This window comes from Mesoplodon densirostris, chromosome 4 (genome assembly GCF_025265405.1).
Source record: "Mesoplodon densirostris isolate mMesDen1 chromosome 4, mMesDen1 primary haplotype, whole genome shotgun sequence".
NCBI lineage: Eukaryota > Metazoa > Chordata > Mammalia > Artiodactyla > Ziphiidae > Mesoplodon > Mesoplodon densirostris.
In genome coordinates, this window is record NC_082664.1 from 135,680,102 (window position 1) to 135,698,113 (window position 18,012).

General features: G+C 46.2%; 1 protein-coding gene across 1 annotated transcript in view; it reads right to left on the bottom strand.

The window, feature by feature from the left end:
- CGNL1 (cingulin like 1) overlaps positions 1-18,012 on the bottom strand; it is a 164,579-nt gene that overhangs the window by 24,827 nt on the left and 121,740 nt on the right. Inside the window, exons 9-10 of the mRNA XM_060095287.1 lie at positions 4,947-5,153; positions 3,907-4,011 (exon numbers count right to left, since the gene is read on the bottom strand). Coding sequence (XP_059951270.1) covers positions 3,907-4,011; positions 4,947-5,153 — 312 coding nt within the window. The remainder of the gene's footprint in view (positions 1-3,906; positions 4,012-4,946; positions 5,154-18,012) is intronic.

The window sequence follows — 18,012 nt, forward strand, 5'->3', positions numbered from 1 at the left end:
GACATCAACACCTTCCCATAGAACCGCCAGGATCCAGCTCAACCCCTGCCCCTACAGATCCCCCAGCCTCTCTTTTTCTTCCGTCTGGATCCCAATCCCAGGGGCCCCAGGCCAGCAGACAAGCCAGCCCTGGCTCCATTCAACCTCCACGTGGTGAGTGCACTTCTGTTTCACCCTTGGCTCGGGGAGGGCTCCCCTACCACCCCCCAACACTGGCTCTGCTCTCCTGTCACTGGAGACACCCCAGACTCCCCCACTCTGAGCCTGGGGCCTGGCCAACACCCCCGTCCCAACACACACATTTGCCTAGAATAGTAATTTCACTAAATTATTTTTAAAACATTTCTTGCATGCTTGCCTCTATTGCAGGGTAGTAAGATCCGTAAAGGCAAGAAATAGATGTTCTATCTCAGTATGCCTCACAGTCCAGATTCTCTATTAGGCATATGATACAAACTCAGTGGCTGAGAATTAACACCTATCCCCAAAAGTGATCTAAAGATTTCTTATATCAGAATCACCGGGCAAGGGTGGTGGACTGCTTACATAAAATGCAAAATCTAGCCTGTTTGGATGGAATCACAATTTTTCTTAGAGTGGGGCCCACACATTTGCATTTGAAAGTTGCTCAGATCGTTCTAACGTACTCTACAGTTTAGAAGTGCTGTTTAAACAATGTGCTGCCTCTTCAGTGATTCAAGAAATGTGCTCCAATATGTCCATGCTGAGAAAATATGTCCCAAATTCACACGAAAAGCAGCCAACTTGGCAACTTCGCATTTAGGAGTTAGGTGTGAAACGCTCTATAGCTACAGTGACTGTATTTCCAAGACCAGCCAGACAAGGCCATTGACTAACACTGGGACAAAAATTTGAGGAAAATTGATCAGGTCGGAGAATCCAAAACACAAGGTTGGTGGACGTATAGTGAGTGCCCTTGAGCTTGGGGACCATTATCTCATTGGATGCAAAGCCTTTCACTATACGGCTGAGCAAGGTCCCGATTAGTCTGTATTAACAATAACCAAGTGGCAGGTGAGCCGAAGCACTTAAAGGAATGAGAGGCTTCATCAGAAGGAAGTCAGTCTCCTCAGAGCCCGTGCCACACATTAGCTGTGGACCGTGACAAGCATGGGGGCTTTCTCCTTCTCTGGTCTCAATACACAGAAGCCCACTAGGGTGGGAGGTGCAGGCATACAGAGTATATATTATTATCCCTCCCTGAAGGAAAGAACTATGGCTTCCCCATCTGCAGAAGCCATTTCTCAAGGGAATCAGAGACGTCTTTGCCATGAATGCAGTTCAAGTAGATCTACACAGCGGCACAACCCTCAACCAAGTGGTAGGGCTGAAGCAAACCAAGAATGGCAATCCCCTTTAAGAACCTCTGCCACTGTCTGACTGAGTCATAATAAATCAGACCTAAGTTCACATGGTCTTCAGCTACTATGTAAAGAAATATATTTATCGGGCCTCCCTGGTGGCGCAAGTGGTTGAGAGTCCGCCTGCCGATGCAGGGGACACGGGTTCGTGCCCCGGTCTGGGAGGATCCCATATGCCGCGGAGCGGCTGGGCCCGTGAGCCATGGCCGCTGGGCCTGCGTGTCCGGAGCCTGCGCGTCCGGAGCCTGTGCTCCGCAACGGGGGAGGCCACAACAGTGAGAGGCCCGCATACCGCAAAAAAAAAAAAAAAAAAAGAAATATATTTATCATCCACCAAGATGCAACAGACTGCTAAAGGCACAGATTTTGAAATGTAAAATGCTTATGTGAGGGGGAAAAAAAAACTGCTACTCTCTCCTCTTACTCTAAGGGTTAAGCTCCCTTCGGTTGCCAGCTTTGGGAGAAGCATGCAGAAGAAGTTATCGAACTAAAGGAATGACTATCTGGTTCCCAAACTGAGAAAAAGCAAAGTATTTTTGAGTGATGGTGCACTTTTCATAGCACGACTTTTTTTGTTTTTTGTTTGAAGATTTTTTTTGATGTGGACCATTTTTAAAGTCTTTATTGAATTTGTTACAACATTGCTTCTGTTCTATGTTTTGGTTTTTTGACTGCAAGGCATGTGGGATCTTAGCTCCCCGAATGGGGATCAAACCCACACCTCCTGCATTGGAAGGTGAAGTCTTAACCACTGGACCGCCAGGGAAGTCCCTCATAGCACTGCTTTTGAGACCAGATAATTGAGATAATGATGGTGAGACTGTTGGACCCTCTTAAAATTCTTGCTGGATTATGTTGCCAGTGGCTAGCACAGCCACGCGCTGCACGAAGCATCCTCCCCATCTCAGCACCACTGGGAAAACAGGCTTGAACAAAAAGTAACAGGTCAGGGATAATTTCCAAGGCAAGGATGGTGAGCCAGAGGTGGGGGGTGGGTGGCGATTACATGAAGATCTTTAGACCTTGAGGCCATCATCTGTTGTCTCCGCTGAATTAGCTTTGAGTTGCAGATTCACAGCTGCTGAACCACTTCCTTCTGTGTGAAACTTTCTGGTTTGACCAAAAGATGATAAAGACAGAGCCTGTAATAGCTGCACCAAGTGCCTGGTGTGGACGTGACACAAAGGCGCACACTTCTGCCCCTGAAGAGTACAAATGTTTTTCCTCTTTCTGTGCCCAACTAGCTCGGAGATTTAAACCCTGCACTTTGGCTGCTGGGTTGTAGCCATCATAAGCCTTAAACAGCAGCACAGTGAAACTGCCATCCACACAAAATCAACCAAACAAGAGTTAGTAACAAAGACCTAGATTTAAAGAAAGAAAGAAAAAGAAATCCAAAGCAAGGACAGTCAGACACCAAAATGGGGAAAAGACAGGGCTTTACTGCATGCAAAAACAAGGTCTCTGTCCAAAGCAAGAGAGAAGGTGCAGATTTGGGGGTGAGAGCTCCTGAGTCGTGGCTGACCTGAGTGGACCCTAGTACAAGCAGGTTCCCCTCCCCTAGCCCCAAGGAGTTGAAGCTGTATATGAAAGGAGAGCTGCAATTAGGCATTTTTAACTATGAATCCTGAGCTAGCTCCTGACACTTTCCATGTGCCCCTCCCCGACCTATCCTTACAGACAAGCAAGTCCTAAGGGAAAACTTTAACAGCCTCCTCTAAGACAACTGCTCAGAAGCACTGGCTTTTACCTCCTCCTAAGCTCACCTGAGGGATGCTTGATGCTGCTGGTTCTTTAAAACCCCAGAGCAGGTAGAAGGAAGGACACACCTGGATCACGCTGAGATCACTGTGCAAAGTCTATTTAGAACCTCAGTGCATTCAGTGCAGACTTTTTTTTTTTAAAGAATGTACTTCAGGCTTTCTAACCTTCAAATGGGAAAACCTAATTTTCCAGGAACCTGCCTATTTTGAATAGAGATAGCTATCTAGTTTCAAGGAAATGACTTCCTCCTGCTCTTTTTAATAGCCATCTTGGAGGACTGCACTCTGAGCCAGAGGAGAAAGGAAATTGGCTCCTGCCACAGAGCCGACTCTACACTGCCTTGGGGACCAATTCTGGCGGCCTTCCTCACACAATTCATATTTTATCTTTGGAAAGCTGTCAGGCTCTTTAACGTCTAGAGCAGGATTTCTCAACCTTGGCACTACTGACATTTGGGTAATTCACTGCTATGGGGACTATCCTGTGCACTGTAGGATGTTTAGCAGCATCCCTGGCCTCCACCCACTAGATGCCAGTAGCATCTCCCCAGTTGTGACAATCAACCATCTCTAGACATTGCCAAATGTCCCCCAGTTAAGAACCACTGGTCTAGATAGATAGTCTGAAGTCCAGGACAGTTATTATTATGAAAGGAGCTGCCTGGAAGGACAGGACCAATGGCAATCTGTACATGTCCCTCCGAGTTTGCTTCTCGAGTTTCCTCTGTGGGGGATTAAAGACAACAGCCCTCAGTTTTTACCTGAGCATCTTCCAGCTCACTCTCCAGGGCCCTTCTGGCTGACGCTGCTTCTTTTTCTTCCTTTCTTGCATGCACAAGGGCCTCCTCTAATTGCCGAGCTTCTCCCTACAATGAAACATGGGGTCAGTGTACTTTCAGATGTGTGCTATGCCTAGGAAGCTGACTTGGTGGCATGAAAGGCATGCAGGGGACATCCACAGACACAGCCAGCAGAGGCTGCAGTCACAGTGCACCTGTCATGGGCCCACGACAGCACACAACAGCCGTACAGATGTATGTGCCTGTCTGCAGCTCCATACTTAACCAGAGGTGAACGTCCACAGCAAGCATCTGAGATGATTTTAGGGGAAATACAAATATCCACCCTTAGCACTGGAGCTTCAGAAACAACAGGTATTGAATGGACTCAAGCACACAGTTTTAGAAAAGCTTTTCAGGTGATTCTGATGGATGACCATTTGGGGAAGCTCTGTGAGAATACACCTCCCCTTTACATTTCTCCTGTCCCTTTTTAGTGTCAGCTGCCATTTCTCACAGCCGTCAGTACGTGTCTCTTGCTAACAGCCTCCCACTTCTAGAGATCTGGCAAACCAGATAATTGGTTTGTTAAGACTTGCGTGACTGCAGACACCGTCAACCAACTGTTAAAAAAAGAATAAACAGTCACAAGTGAGAATGGGCCCGACGGTGGTGTTAAGATGGCCTTTTTGGGTGTTCGGAGGCCTCTGCTCAGTGTCAAAAGGTTGAGCACATCTGATGTCTGGGCAAACGGGGACTCCTGTGCCTGTACCTGTGCTTCCCGCCCTGACTCCGTCAGCCCCGTTCCAGGCCGCCCTAGAAGCCCATCTCCCATTACTGCCATGCAGAGAGGAACAAAAGCGACGGGTTACAGAGAGGAGATGATCACGCCTGCCTTGACCTTTCCTACTCCATTATGATAATAAATCCCTTTCTGCTTCTCCAGTCGCTGTGCTTTTCCTCACACAGGAAAGAAGGATCCGGCACTGCCAAGCCTGAGCTCGGGGTCCAGCGAGCCTCACCTGGTACTTCTTGAGCATTTCCTTCGCTTTGGCCTCGTCACCTTGCAGGTCAGCAACCTGTCTCTGAAGCCGAGCGACAGTGTGCTCCAGCTCTTGGATGCTTCCCCGCAGCTTCTCATTCTCTTCCTGCAGAGCCTTAGCGCGCATCTCAGGCCCGACCTGGGTTTGCTCTGCGGTGCTGCTCCGACTGGCCAGGACCTCGATGTTCTGTTAAAGACACGGAACAGGTGAGCACGGGGACCAGGGTCAAGGCACAGCTCCCAACTTCGTGGATGGCTGGCATTTATTAAAACCCACTACGTGCCGGGCACCGTGCTAAGCCAGGGATCGGCACGTGACAGCCTGTTATTAAAAATAAAGTGTTGGGGGCCTCCCTGGTGGCGCAAGTGGTTGAGAGTCCGCCTGCCGATGCAGGGGATACGGGTTCGTGCCCCGGTCTGGGAGGATCCCATATGCCGCGGAGCGGCTGGGCCCGTGAGCCATGGCCGCTGAGCCTGCGCGTCCGGAGCCTGCGCGTCCGGAGCCTGTGCTCCGCAACGGGGGAGGCCACAACAGTGAGAGGCCCGCATACCGCAAAAATAAATAAATAAATAAATAAATAAATAAATAAAGTGTTGGGCTTCCCTGGTGGCGCAGTGGTTGAGAGTCCGCCTGCCGATGCAGGGGACACGGGTTCGTGCCCGGGTCCGGGAGGATCCCACATGCCGCGGAGCAGCTGGGGCCGTGAGCCGTGGCCGCTGAGCCTGCGCGTCCAGAGCCTGTGCTCTGCAACGGGAAAGGCCACAGCAGTGAGAGGCCCGCATACCGCAAAATAAATAAATAAACAAACAAACAAATAAATAAAGTGTTACTGGAACACTGCCATGCCCATTCGGGGGCACACTGTCCACAACCACTTTTGTGCTACAAAAGCTGTGTCAGGACTTGTGGCCAAAGCCTAAAACATTTGCTATCTGGCTCTTTACAGAAAAGTTTTGCCGACCCTTGCCTGTGTCAAGTCCTTGACGTGAAATTTCAACCTTTTAACAACTCTAGGAGGTGGATACTATTCTTATCACCATTTTAAAGACAAAGAAACTGGCGCTTGGGTAGACTGAAGAACTCGTCCAAGTTCAGGTAGGAGAAAATGCATTCGGGCAGACCGAATCCAGAACCTGTTCTTATAACCACTGATGAGTTCGCTTTCCTGACCCCTCACCACGTGTAGGGCCTCTTAGTAGAAGCTCTTGATGAAGGGCAATTTCTGCTTATAGGGTTTTTTTTTTAATGTCTAACACAAAATGGAAATTAAAATTTGTTTAATTATGGTACAGTTCACGGTGCAAGCTCTAGGTACTACCATCTGAAAATGAGCATGTGCTGCACACAGTCCATAACAGAAAGGAATGGCAACAATTTCAGGATAATTATTGTTAATTCCAGATGTCATGTAGGCTTGTTAATTCCAGATGTCATGTAGGCGTTTTATTTTTTGGCTCAACATCTTAAAAGTGATGGTAAGTGGCCTTGTCCAGAATTCCACCTCTCCCAGCAGACCTCTCATCTTCTGTTTCTCCACTACTACAAACATGCCAAAACCAGTAAACCCAGCACTCACAAAACAGTGCTGCAGATGCCTTCAAGGAAAGGAAGGCCCAGGGAAGGCAAGATGGGGCTTCGAAGGCTACGTCACAGCCCACCTGGGAGAGCTATCTGCCGAAATCACTTGCTTGCATAGCCTTTCAGAAAGATCTTTAAATCTTGTAATAGTACAGGAAGCTGTATTATCCTGAACTTAACCAACTTGAGAGTTTCAGAAACCAGAGCATCTTTTCACAACCCAAATGTTCCATTTAATTCTATCCATCTGGGAAAGCTCATCAGAGTCAAGCTACTGAGTCAGAGCAAGGTTGGTGGGCATTGCTAGCAGAACACTATGGTGCCCAACAGCTGGGATTTCTCTATTACTATTTGGACATATCATCTTCTACCGAAACCAGCAAGATGACTGAGGAGAAATAAAGTGTGGTTGAAAACCTGAGGAGGGATCTAAAGAATCCAGTAACTGGTCAGACCAGGGAAAGCAAGAGAAAAGTTCAGATTGTCCATTCCTGCCCTAACTTTCCCATTAAGAGATAAGAGACTACAGAGCTACAGTTATCAAGTGGTACTCAAATAAGGATACACACGTAGTTCAATGGCATAGAACTGGGCGTCTAAAAATAAACTCAATATTTACAGTCAATTGATTCTCAACAAGGGAACCAAGATAATTCAAGGGGGAAAAGAACAGTCTTCAACAAAATGGTGCTGGGACTACTGGATATCCAAATGCAAAAGAATGAAATTAGATCCTTTCCTTGTACCACACACAAAAATTAACTCAAAATGGATCATAGACCTAAATGTAAGATCTACAACTATAAATCTCTTCTAAAAGAAAACACTGGAGCAAATATCGTGAGCTTGAGTTATGCAAGGCTTCTTAGATACAATGCCAAAAGCATAAGTGACAAAAGAAAAAATAGATAAATTAGACTTCATCAAAATCAAAAACTTCTGTGCTACTGATACCAACGAGAAGGTGAAAAGACAACCCAAAGAATGAGAGAAAATATTTACAAATCATGTATCTCATAAAGGACCCATATCTAGAATATATAAAGAATTCTTCAACTCAATAATAAAAAGATAACCCTTTTTTTTAATGGGCAAAGGATCTGAATAGACATCTTTCAAAGAAGGTATACAGAAGTCCAACAAGCACATGAGAAGATGCTCAACATCATTAGTTATTAGGGAAACACAAATCAAAACCATAACAAGCCACTTCACACCCACTAGGACGGCTATAATCAAAAAGACAGATAATAGTGTTGGGGAGGATGTAGAGAAATCAGAAGCCTCACACACCGCTGGTGAGAATGCAAAATGGTGCGGTCACTTTGGAAAACATTTTGAAAGTTCCTCAAAAGTTTAAACAGAGTTATCATAAGACCCAGAAATTCCACTCTTAAGTATGTACCTAAGAGAAATGAAAACATATGGCCACACAAAAACTTGTGCAAAAACTCCACAGCAGTATTATTCAAGGTAGCCAGAAAGTGGAAACCACCCAAATGCTCATCAACTGGTGAACGGGTAAACAAAACGTGGTCTGTCCATACAATGGACTATTATTTGGCCCTAAAAAGGAATGAAGTACTGATACATGCTACAACATAGATGAAGCTTGGAAACATTACGCTAAGTGAAAGCAGTCGTTCATAAAAGGCCACATATTGACATTTATATAAAAATGTCTACAATAGGCAAATATATAGAGATGGAATATAGATTCGTGGTTGCGTAGGGCTGAGAGGAATGAGAAGATTGGGAGAGGACAGCTAAAGGGTACAGGGTTTGGCATTTAAATATACACACTACTATATACAAAACAGATAACCAACAAGGACCTACTGTATAGCACAGGGAACTATACCCAATCTCTCTTAACAACCTATAATGGAAAAGAATCTGAAAAAGAATATAATGGAATCACTTTGCTGTATACCTGAAACTAACACAACATTGTAAATCAACTACTGCAACAAAAATTTTTTAAAAGTCATGATGTGATACATAAAAAGTTAAATAGTATAAAGAGTATGATCCTGTTTTTTAAATAAACATTGATATATATATATAATTATATACATAATGTGTAAAAAAAAAGAGTACAGGGTTTCTTTTTGAGGTGATGAAAATGTTCTAAAATTAACTGTAGCGATGGTTGCAGAACTCTGTGAACATACTAAAAACCATTGGTTTTGCACTTTAAATAGTTGAATTGTATGTTAAGTATCTCAATACAGCTGATTTTTAAAAGAGGAAAAAAGGACAAAGGGAACCCAGAGGCTGAGTCGGACGGAGGGGATGGAGGAGCTGAGGTCCACCGAGGTCCTGGTGAGAACAAGAGACTAAAGACATCTGCCTAAATCTTCTGGTAAAGCGAAGAACACTTCCACGTGCAGTCAGTGATCTTTCATTCACCCAGAAATCTCAGGAAGAGCAAGGATACTGAAAACCAGATCTGGTTTAAGCTGGATTTGGGCCTACCTGGCACCCTGACATGCTAGATAAAGGACGCTGTGCTGTGTTTTGATGTTTAGAACTTGGTATTTTCTCTGTTTGGAAGTTGCAGGGCACATTCTGAGTCCATCTGTCTTAGGAGGATGGACCAGGCAGGTTATCACTCAGCTGCTAGTGGCAGGGTCTGCTCCAATCCCAGCTCTTAATTTCACAGGCTGAGTGTGACTCTACGGGAGCTTGTATGTGTTGAGACACTTAGTCCTGTTTTGACTATTTGTAAAAAGGTTAATACGTTTTGCTCTATGTCTTCATAGTGTGGTAAACCACATTATGTTTACAAATAAATTTAACTTAAGCCTCCAGTGGCAAACCTTTCCAGAGCGGCTCCCCTGTTCCTGTCACCACCACACCCCACGCCCCCAGTCCACTATTTCAGGTAAAGCCCACAGGATAACCTTGCTCTTCCTGAAACCATACCTAATTCACTTGCAGCAGTGCTGGAACCTAAAAGAATAAGAATCATATCCCTTTGTTCAAGGCAAGTTCTTCTCCATGACTTGCCAGCAAAGCAAACTGGTCTAGAGGGACTCCAAAACTCTTTCAACTCTGAACTTTGAACTATGCACCACCTTTTCCAAATGCTTACGTTTGTATCTCATGACTGTGGCAAAGGCAGGAGAACTCTAGGAGGACCAGAGCTGGTAAAGATCTACTCTGACAGGTCACTGGGGACAAACACTGCTGCCCTCACTTAATTAATTGCTGGTACTTCATTTCTGTGATGTTTTGATCTTAAGTGTTGTACATCACAGCAAGACTAGGGAGGATGTTCCATCATAAATAAAAACCAAAGGGCACACAGTTTCTAACGATTCATTTAGGCAGATCATACCCCCTATGTAATATCTATTTGTAAAAAAGATCACATGGATGTGTCTTTTAATATCTTACCTATTATTCATTCATACAAGCAGTCAGAAATAGCTAACAAAAATCAATTCCAAATTCCACTCCAAAAGGTCGGAAACACTACCTTAGGTCATCACCACAAAGGCAAAAGTAGCAGATGTGCTACGTTCTCTTATTTTTCAAGATTGGACCATCCCTTAAAGTTGCCCTGAGATCACTTCTTCACCTGTATTTACTTGGTTACACAGGAAACTGGTAACACTGGCTGGCTGTGAAGAAGGGAACTGGGGCTATGGAAAGAAGCACAGAGAGGTATTCCATTGCAAACCCTCTTGTGAGGATTTAAATGGTGAACTATGAAATTCAAGAAGTATTAAAAATGTTTAAATAAATATACATTTTTGTTGAAAAGACTGACTACCAACGGGCACGGGCACTTGGAGGACAACCATCTCCCCTACCCAGTTCTCACGTCCTCCGGGCTCCAGAAACCCTTCCCCAGCATATTCACGGATACCTCTGGGCCATGAAAGATAGCAGAGCGGGAGCCGGGGAGCAGCTGTACAAACAGAGCAGGGCACCAACTCTCCCACGCTGGTTTACATAGTTAAGACATTCCTTTTCACCACATATAGCTGGGAGGATGGAAAAGGCCCAGATGGCCCGGGACTTGCACTTACATGAGTGCTTCTCCAAATTTTCCACCCAAGCAATCTTAAAGGCAGAGAAGTCCAATGTGGGGTGGTGAGAGACACCCAAGTGACCGCAAAGAACTGCTTCCAAGGCTTGGGTTTCTCCAACAAAAATGCATGTACGCTTTGCAGTCGACACTTATAACTTTCATTCCACCCCATGTCTCTTTTTATATCCAGATACTGTCCTTGGTGTTCCAGGAAGATGGGCCATTTCTATCCTGTAGCTTTGGCCAAGCACTCTCCTCCCCATACACCCAGCACACGTACACATTATCTCAGCCTGGATAAAAGACATACATCACCTCAAGAATGGAATTCTCCATTTTAATCCTAACAATGTGTATCTAAGAGCGTAGAGGAAGGAGCAAAGGATGCTGCCGTTAGTCCACCAGATTAGACTCAGACCCAGGCTGTGCCTCTCTCTGGGCCCTTTCACTGGGCCTGGCCTCACAGAGCCTTAGTTTGCTCATTCGTTAAAGAGGGAAGAAGTTACCTACCCACACCAGTGTAAGTCTCTAGTTAAACGAGGCAATGACTCTGGTGGCTGATACTGCTATTAATGGCCAAGCCAAGGAAACCCAGGCGCATTTCTCACAAGGTCAGAAAGGTCTCACTTTGCCCGACTTACCGACTACGGTTCTAAATCCTCAAACCTGGCTTTAGACTGTAAGTTGCCCATTTGTACCCGCTCAATATCAAGCCTAGATTTCTCAAAAGAGAGAAGCAAGATCTTTAACAGTCTTTCCAGGGCAACTATAACTGTCCAAATTACATGACCCCTTATTTTAAGGGCAAGTCGCGTTTCTTGGTTGGCTAATTCATTAAAAATTCAGCCTCATTTCCCAATCAAGGATGGTCTGGCAAACTGATGGCAACTAAGAAAATTCTTCCAAAACAGACAAACAGCATGTTTCAACGTGCTGAATTGCTAAATTTCCACTACTTCTGAAATAGTTGACTTTTAACCATATGCTCCAATTACTGATATAAAAGGGGGGTTGGAGGAGGAATACATAATTGTTATCACAAAAGAAACAGCAAAACCCCAGTCTTTGCCTGGTACCACCATTCACTGCAAATAATGACTTGCTTACAAGCTGGCACATTTTCATTCGTTAATGCCCACACTTAGAAATGTTCACACTGTCGCCTGGGGCCAGGGGAAACTTTTATCCATGACAAGCACAAAACTCCCCGACAGCGCCACAACACCTCGGACAGGCTCACTCCTGACGGATGAAAAGTAACCGCACAGGAAGAGGCCCTCCTGGCTTGTCCTAATGCAGATCCAACACATAAGACATATCAGGCTTTACTAATTAACAGGGCCTCTTTTCACAGCCAGTTTTTGTTTCTTTTCTGTCTCGTTTTTTTGCTGAATGAGGGAAAACAGCTGAGGCGTGGAGGCCAGGAGGCCAGAGAATGGAATGCTGGCTCGTTGGTTCCATGTCACCAGCTACTCCCACCCTCCAGCGAGTGGGGCTGCAGGAACTCCGCTGATGGGTGCCCGAAGGGTCCCCGACGCCAGGTCATCTGCTGGGAGGTCACCACCTTTCCACAGCACGGCTGCGGACATCACTTTCTTGCCCACAGTGAGGACCAGGGTCACAAATGATGAGTCCCTTTCTCACCCTGTATGTGTGGAGAACCAGGTCCCCTGTATTACGGTTTCAGCTTACCCCTTACTTGAGCAACAGTAAACTATGGAGGAAAAGAAATAGCATCTATTTTAGTCATAAACTGCTCTTTCCCTAGTTACCTAGGAATTTCACTGGCATGAGGCCTCTGAGCCAGGACTTCTTACATTTTAATGAGCACAGGATTCACCTGGGGATCTCTTAAATGCTCATTCTGACTCAGGAAGAACAAAGGCCGGGGCTCTGTATTTCTAACAAGCTCCCAGGTGGTGTCAGCGACGCCGGTCTGTGGGTCCCACTGTGAGGACTGAGGTCCAGACTGAGGAGAGGCTGCTCCGACCTCAGGGCCCTCCCGCAGACATTCACAGCTCAGGTCCCCACTCTCCAAGTCCCTTATGCTTCTTGACATGACTCCAGTGCCTGGGATGGGCTGTCAGGCAGCTTGGGTGCCACTGCAGGCTGTGCAGTCAGCTCACACTGTGACCCATGCAAACCCGTAACCCCTATGAACTCAGTTCACATCCTTAAAGAAAGCGTAATAGGTATTACTTGCTCTAAATGGGTCAGAAACCGCCACCACCCCAAGAGAGATACGAGAGCTTCAAAAAGCTGAGATCCCTGCAATAATGTAAAGTAATGGGTTTCTCCTTCCTGTTTTTTGACCGCCTACTTACCATTTTTTGGTGAAAGTGGGGTTGCGCCATTGAAAAACATCATTTTAAAATCCCTACTCTAAGAGCTACATCAGAGTTTCCAAAAATTCTCTCACTGTATTTCCCAAATGCCAACACCATTTTTTCCCAACGTATCTGTAGTTCAGAACTGAACTGGTCATACAGTTATCTCACTGATAAGCTCTGTTTGTTTGTGGCAACGGAGTAGTGTGTGAGGAAGATGGGAAAAGATGTGGCAAAGGAAACAGTAAAGGAGAGTCCACACATTACCAAAACCCTAAATATTTTCAAGAGTTGATTCCAAAGCCAGAATAGTGGATGTATTCAATTTCCTTTTGTTAGAAGATGTGGATTCTGGACTAGACTACTCTGCTAATAAGTTACCATATGACGACTTCAAGCAAGTCACTTAACTTCCATCTGCCCTCAGTCTCGTCCTCTGTAACATGAAATGGTCAGTCTAGCTAATTTCAATGTCCCTGCCAGCTCTAAAGTCTGGGATGTCTGGGATTTATAATGAACTTGAAGAAATTGGGCAGTATTAGGCAACCATTAAACTAAGAATTCCAGAGGTTTTACCTCTATAACATCATACTTAAGTTTCATTTTCAAATGCTGTCAGCTAAACTCAGATGGTTTTTTACCAGTGTCCCTGCCATGGTATCTAGAGCTGAGGACCACATCTAAAGACCAACTTCCTGCCACGGAGCAAGGCTTTACTAGCTCATTCTCTCTCCACAGTTACCAACTTGCCAGAACTCACCGAGTTGGAAAGTTATCATGCTTAATGAAGATTTTGTTTACATCCTGTTTTTTCATTGCCCTGGTGGTGATTTTCCTGCTTACAAAACCACCTAAAAGATACTCCCTTTTAATCATATTCAATTATCCAGTTTTTCCTATAGTAACTTGGTGATTATATAGGCTAAAAATATCATTGGTTTCTTCACAATGTCCTTGTGAAATAAGTCAAAATATTTCCCTTTAAATGGTTAAGAAACCAGCAAAGATTTACTCTCAGAGTGGCCTGTAATTCACACAAAGGTTCAAGATAAAAACTGTGCTAATAAAATGCCTCACGCTTGCTCACAGAATCCATTTGACAAAGGTGATCATTTAAGAGGCATGTGGGATCTTCCCGGACCCACATGTTGGGTTAGAGATACCCAACATGGGAATAAAAATACCCTGCACACAAATAGGTCAAGCTATTTCCCCAAGAGGCAACATACTCAATAATAGTTCAGGCCTTAATATATGGTGATTCCAGTGACACGAAACACCTACGAATGGCAGAGCCACAGAGAAAGGAAGTAGACTCGTGGTTGCCAGGGGAATGGGAAAGGGGGGAGTTTGGATGTAAGGGGCTTTGTTTGGGGGTGATGGACATGTTTTGGATTTGGACAGTGGTGGTGGTTGCCCAACCTTGAGAATATATAAACACCAGTGAATTGTACACTTTATAAAATGGTGGAAACAGTGAATTTTACATTATGCGACTATTATCTCTAAAAACAAAACAAAACAAGCGTTCAGACCTTGGAGTTGGCCGACCTGAACTGGCCTTGCTTGTTTGCCTCTAAGGCTTGGTTTTCCCCATTGTTCTAATAATGAATGGAGACGTTATGCTGAGCACGTAGCAATGTTTCAGGCACACCATAAGATGACGACAATGGATGACAGCTACATATAAGGTCATGTAGCCCAAAGTCACAAACCAGGACTTGCACCCAGCTCTCCGACTCCTGTCTCTGATCTCTGCTACTTGCTACCACCTTCTTCTGAGTGAGGCATCAACTTCAGGGGAGATTTCCCCCAGTCAGCCAGAGAAGGGAAAAGGAAGCTCCACACTTGCCAACTGGGGGCTTCAGCTATGTCCACACACTCACCCAGATTTAAACGGGGCGGGGGGGGGGGGAAATACACACCCCTGTACCATGAAAACAGCATTCCAAGAGCTTCTCTGAAACAGAGCCCCGGGTTACAGACTTTTACTTATGCTTCTGCCTTTACTTATTTATTTTTTTACTCCATTCCTTAAAAATCCTTACAAAAATTTCCCCAGTGTCCCTGGGTCTCATCTCAGTGTCCAGGAGATTAAAAAAGCCTCACATCACAGCTGTGAGACGCCATTTCCCTCACCATGAGGGCCCACAGTCTATGCTAATCTTGTGACCAGCATGTAAAAGTTTTGTTTATAGAACCCGACATCCCCCCACGGTGCAGTCAGCCCTTCAAGGAGCCGCCGGCTGGCAGAAAGGACACCACCGGGACAATGTCATGAGTCCAGAGCTCTGCGTCACCAGAAAAATACTGGGGGGAGGGGGCAGGAAGAAAGTAGGGGTCGGACACAGAACAAACAACTTCACAAACCGTTAAAATCAGCTTGCTGTCGGCACACACACGTCCAACAGGTTGAACAGGATTTCTGAAGACAGAAGATAAACTAGCAGGTTCTCCACAGCACTGCCTACTGGGGAGCTGTGGGGATGCCTCCAAGATAAACCAAGGCTCAACCTGGAAGCCAACAGGCCTTAACTGAGTCCACAGGTCTCTGCTGTTTCCTTTTCAGAAATCTTATTTGCAAAAGCTGATCCTTCAACTTTCCCATTTTGTTGCTACCATATTTCCATAAATGCTGAAACGATCAACCCTAAGTTGCAGAAATCATTCCATTTAAAAAATTTAAAGAGAAATTCTCAGACCAAGAACTCTTAATCTCATGACCATTTCCATTTGCACTCCCAAATGACACCAATTTCCATACAGAAATTTGTCAACTTTTCCCTTCATCCCGCTGCCTCCATGGCTGCAGGAACAATGATAACAGGGGCTGGAGAAAGAAAATCTGGACTGACCTCATGTTTGGGATGGAAGAGGCTGGACCAATACTCTCACCAAGCTATTGAGGCTGGTTCCCACCATCTCCAGGGTTAAGACATACAACAAGGGTGACCTTTATTTATTTCCTCCTTCAAAGATGTAGGCTGTTCCCTGGGACAGAGTTGAGCGGACTGGTCTCTTGCAAAACCCCATGAACGGTCTCCAGCCCACTCCTTGCAGGCCAGTCTGCTGGGGTCAGCAGCTAGCTCTAACTGCCAGGCAAAGGGAACAGAGCCAGAAATAGTAATGTCCTAATCCAGGGATGGTCACCCATGCACTCTGAGGTCATGTCCAAGTCACAATTTCTCAGAATCACAGTTTGGTTTTTTAAAAACAGGGGTGGTAGGGCTTCCCTGGTGGCGCAGGGGTTGAGAGTCGCCTGCCGATGCAGGGGACACAGGTTCGTTCCCTGGTCCGGGAAGATCCCACATGCCGCGGAGAGGCTGGGCCCGTGAGCCATGGCCAATGAGCCCGTGCGTCCGGAGCCTGTGCTCTGCAACGGGAGAGGCCACAACAGTGAGAGGCCTGCGTACCGCAAAAAACAAACAAACAAACAAAAAAAACAAAACAAGGGTGGTGTTACATCCATTCACTGCATGGGTCAAGAAAAATGAAGGATGATACTGCCAAGTGTCAAAACACTAGTCACTATATAAACAGCAAACAGTGTCCAAGAAGGAATTAGTAGGTACCACCCAGAAGTTATAGAACATACATTGCAGATTTCCTTCTAGACAGAGGCCCTGAAGGAGGCATGGTGACTCTTTGGCCTCCGTCCCCTTGGACTGTTTCCCAACCACGGCTGCTGGCAGGACTCTCACTCAGTCCCTCTGTTTCTGAATAAAGGGAGAAACGAATGTCACCTATCCTTTCAGAAGAGCTGGGAGAGACAGAGGGGAAGGATGGAATCACCAAGTCTGATCAAAGACCTACCCCAGGACTGCTCGAGGGCCAAGTCCCATTGTTTTTTTTTTAAAAAAAGGCCATTTTGGGCACCTATCATTGAGGCCCCATAAATCACCATGGTGGTCACTGGTGCTTCTCCCCTCCAGGCACATGTACGATTATGCTTGCCTGTCTCCCTGAAGTCAGGTGTGGCCATATGACTAGCTTTGGCCAATGAAATGTGAGCACAAGTAATATGTGTCATATCCAGGTACAAGCTCTGAGAGCCACTTAGTGTCACCATCCGCTCCTCCCACTGCTTCATCCCAAAGAGCCAGTGGGGCTACAACAAGGAAAGAGCATGGTCTCCAGAGTCAGGAAGTCTTGGGTTCAAATCTAGACTCAGCCACCTACTAGCCACATGACTCCAAGCCGGTCAATTACCCTTTACTGAACTTCAATCCCCTCAACTTTGAAATAGCAATTATGTCACCACGCAGAGACATGGGTTGGGGGGTCGGGCTGGGGGAGTTAAAGGTAGTGAATGTAAAGTGTGCAGCACGTGGTCAGGCAGATGGTGTGTGCTAAAGAAACAGTGGTGACTGTAGTGACCTTCGCCATTATCTTCACCCTGCTTTGGTCACTTACCAGCTGTGGAACTAGAGCCTCTGCTTCCCACTCTGCAAATGGGGAAGTAATGCCGTGCCCACTCTCAGGGTGGCTGCAAGGGCTCTTGTGAGAGCGTCTGTGGGAGCCGCCAACACGATGATGCTCAGGAAGTGAGAGACCCACCATCCCCCCTACTCTAAGCCCTTTATCCTGCCTGTCCTGAGTGAGTCCTGGAGCATCAAGGGCCAGTGAAGCTGCACCCCACGCACACAGAGGGCCCAGTCCTGAGGGACTGCCCCTCCACCCTGGGTTCCAGGTTGCCCTCCACGCCCTATCTGACCAGAAGCCTACTCTCCCATCCCCAGCCAAGTCACTGGCTGCCATTTACTGGACCACAAGCACTGCTCTGCACAGGGACTCTGACTCTGGGGACTCAGCACACCAACTTGACCCCCGAGGTACGCACACCAGCATCAGTTTGCGAGGCCCCCCTAGATATTATTTGCAGAGATCTGGCCCATCCCTGGGGCCAGCTCTGCAGGAGTGAGGGGAGGTCCTCGCCAGGGCTCCTACTGACCTACTATTGAGGATCCAGAGAGCCGGGAGGCTCCTCCCAAGCCCAGCTTTAACGGGGCATTCCAGCGAGGCTCTGAAGAGTAATCCACCTCACATCTAGGGAAATCTGCCATTTGCCCCAGGCCCTGGCCAAACACTAAAAGCATCC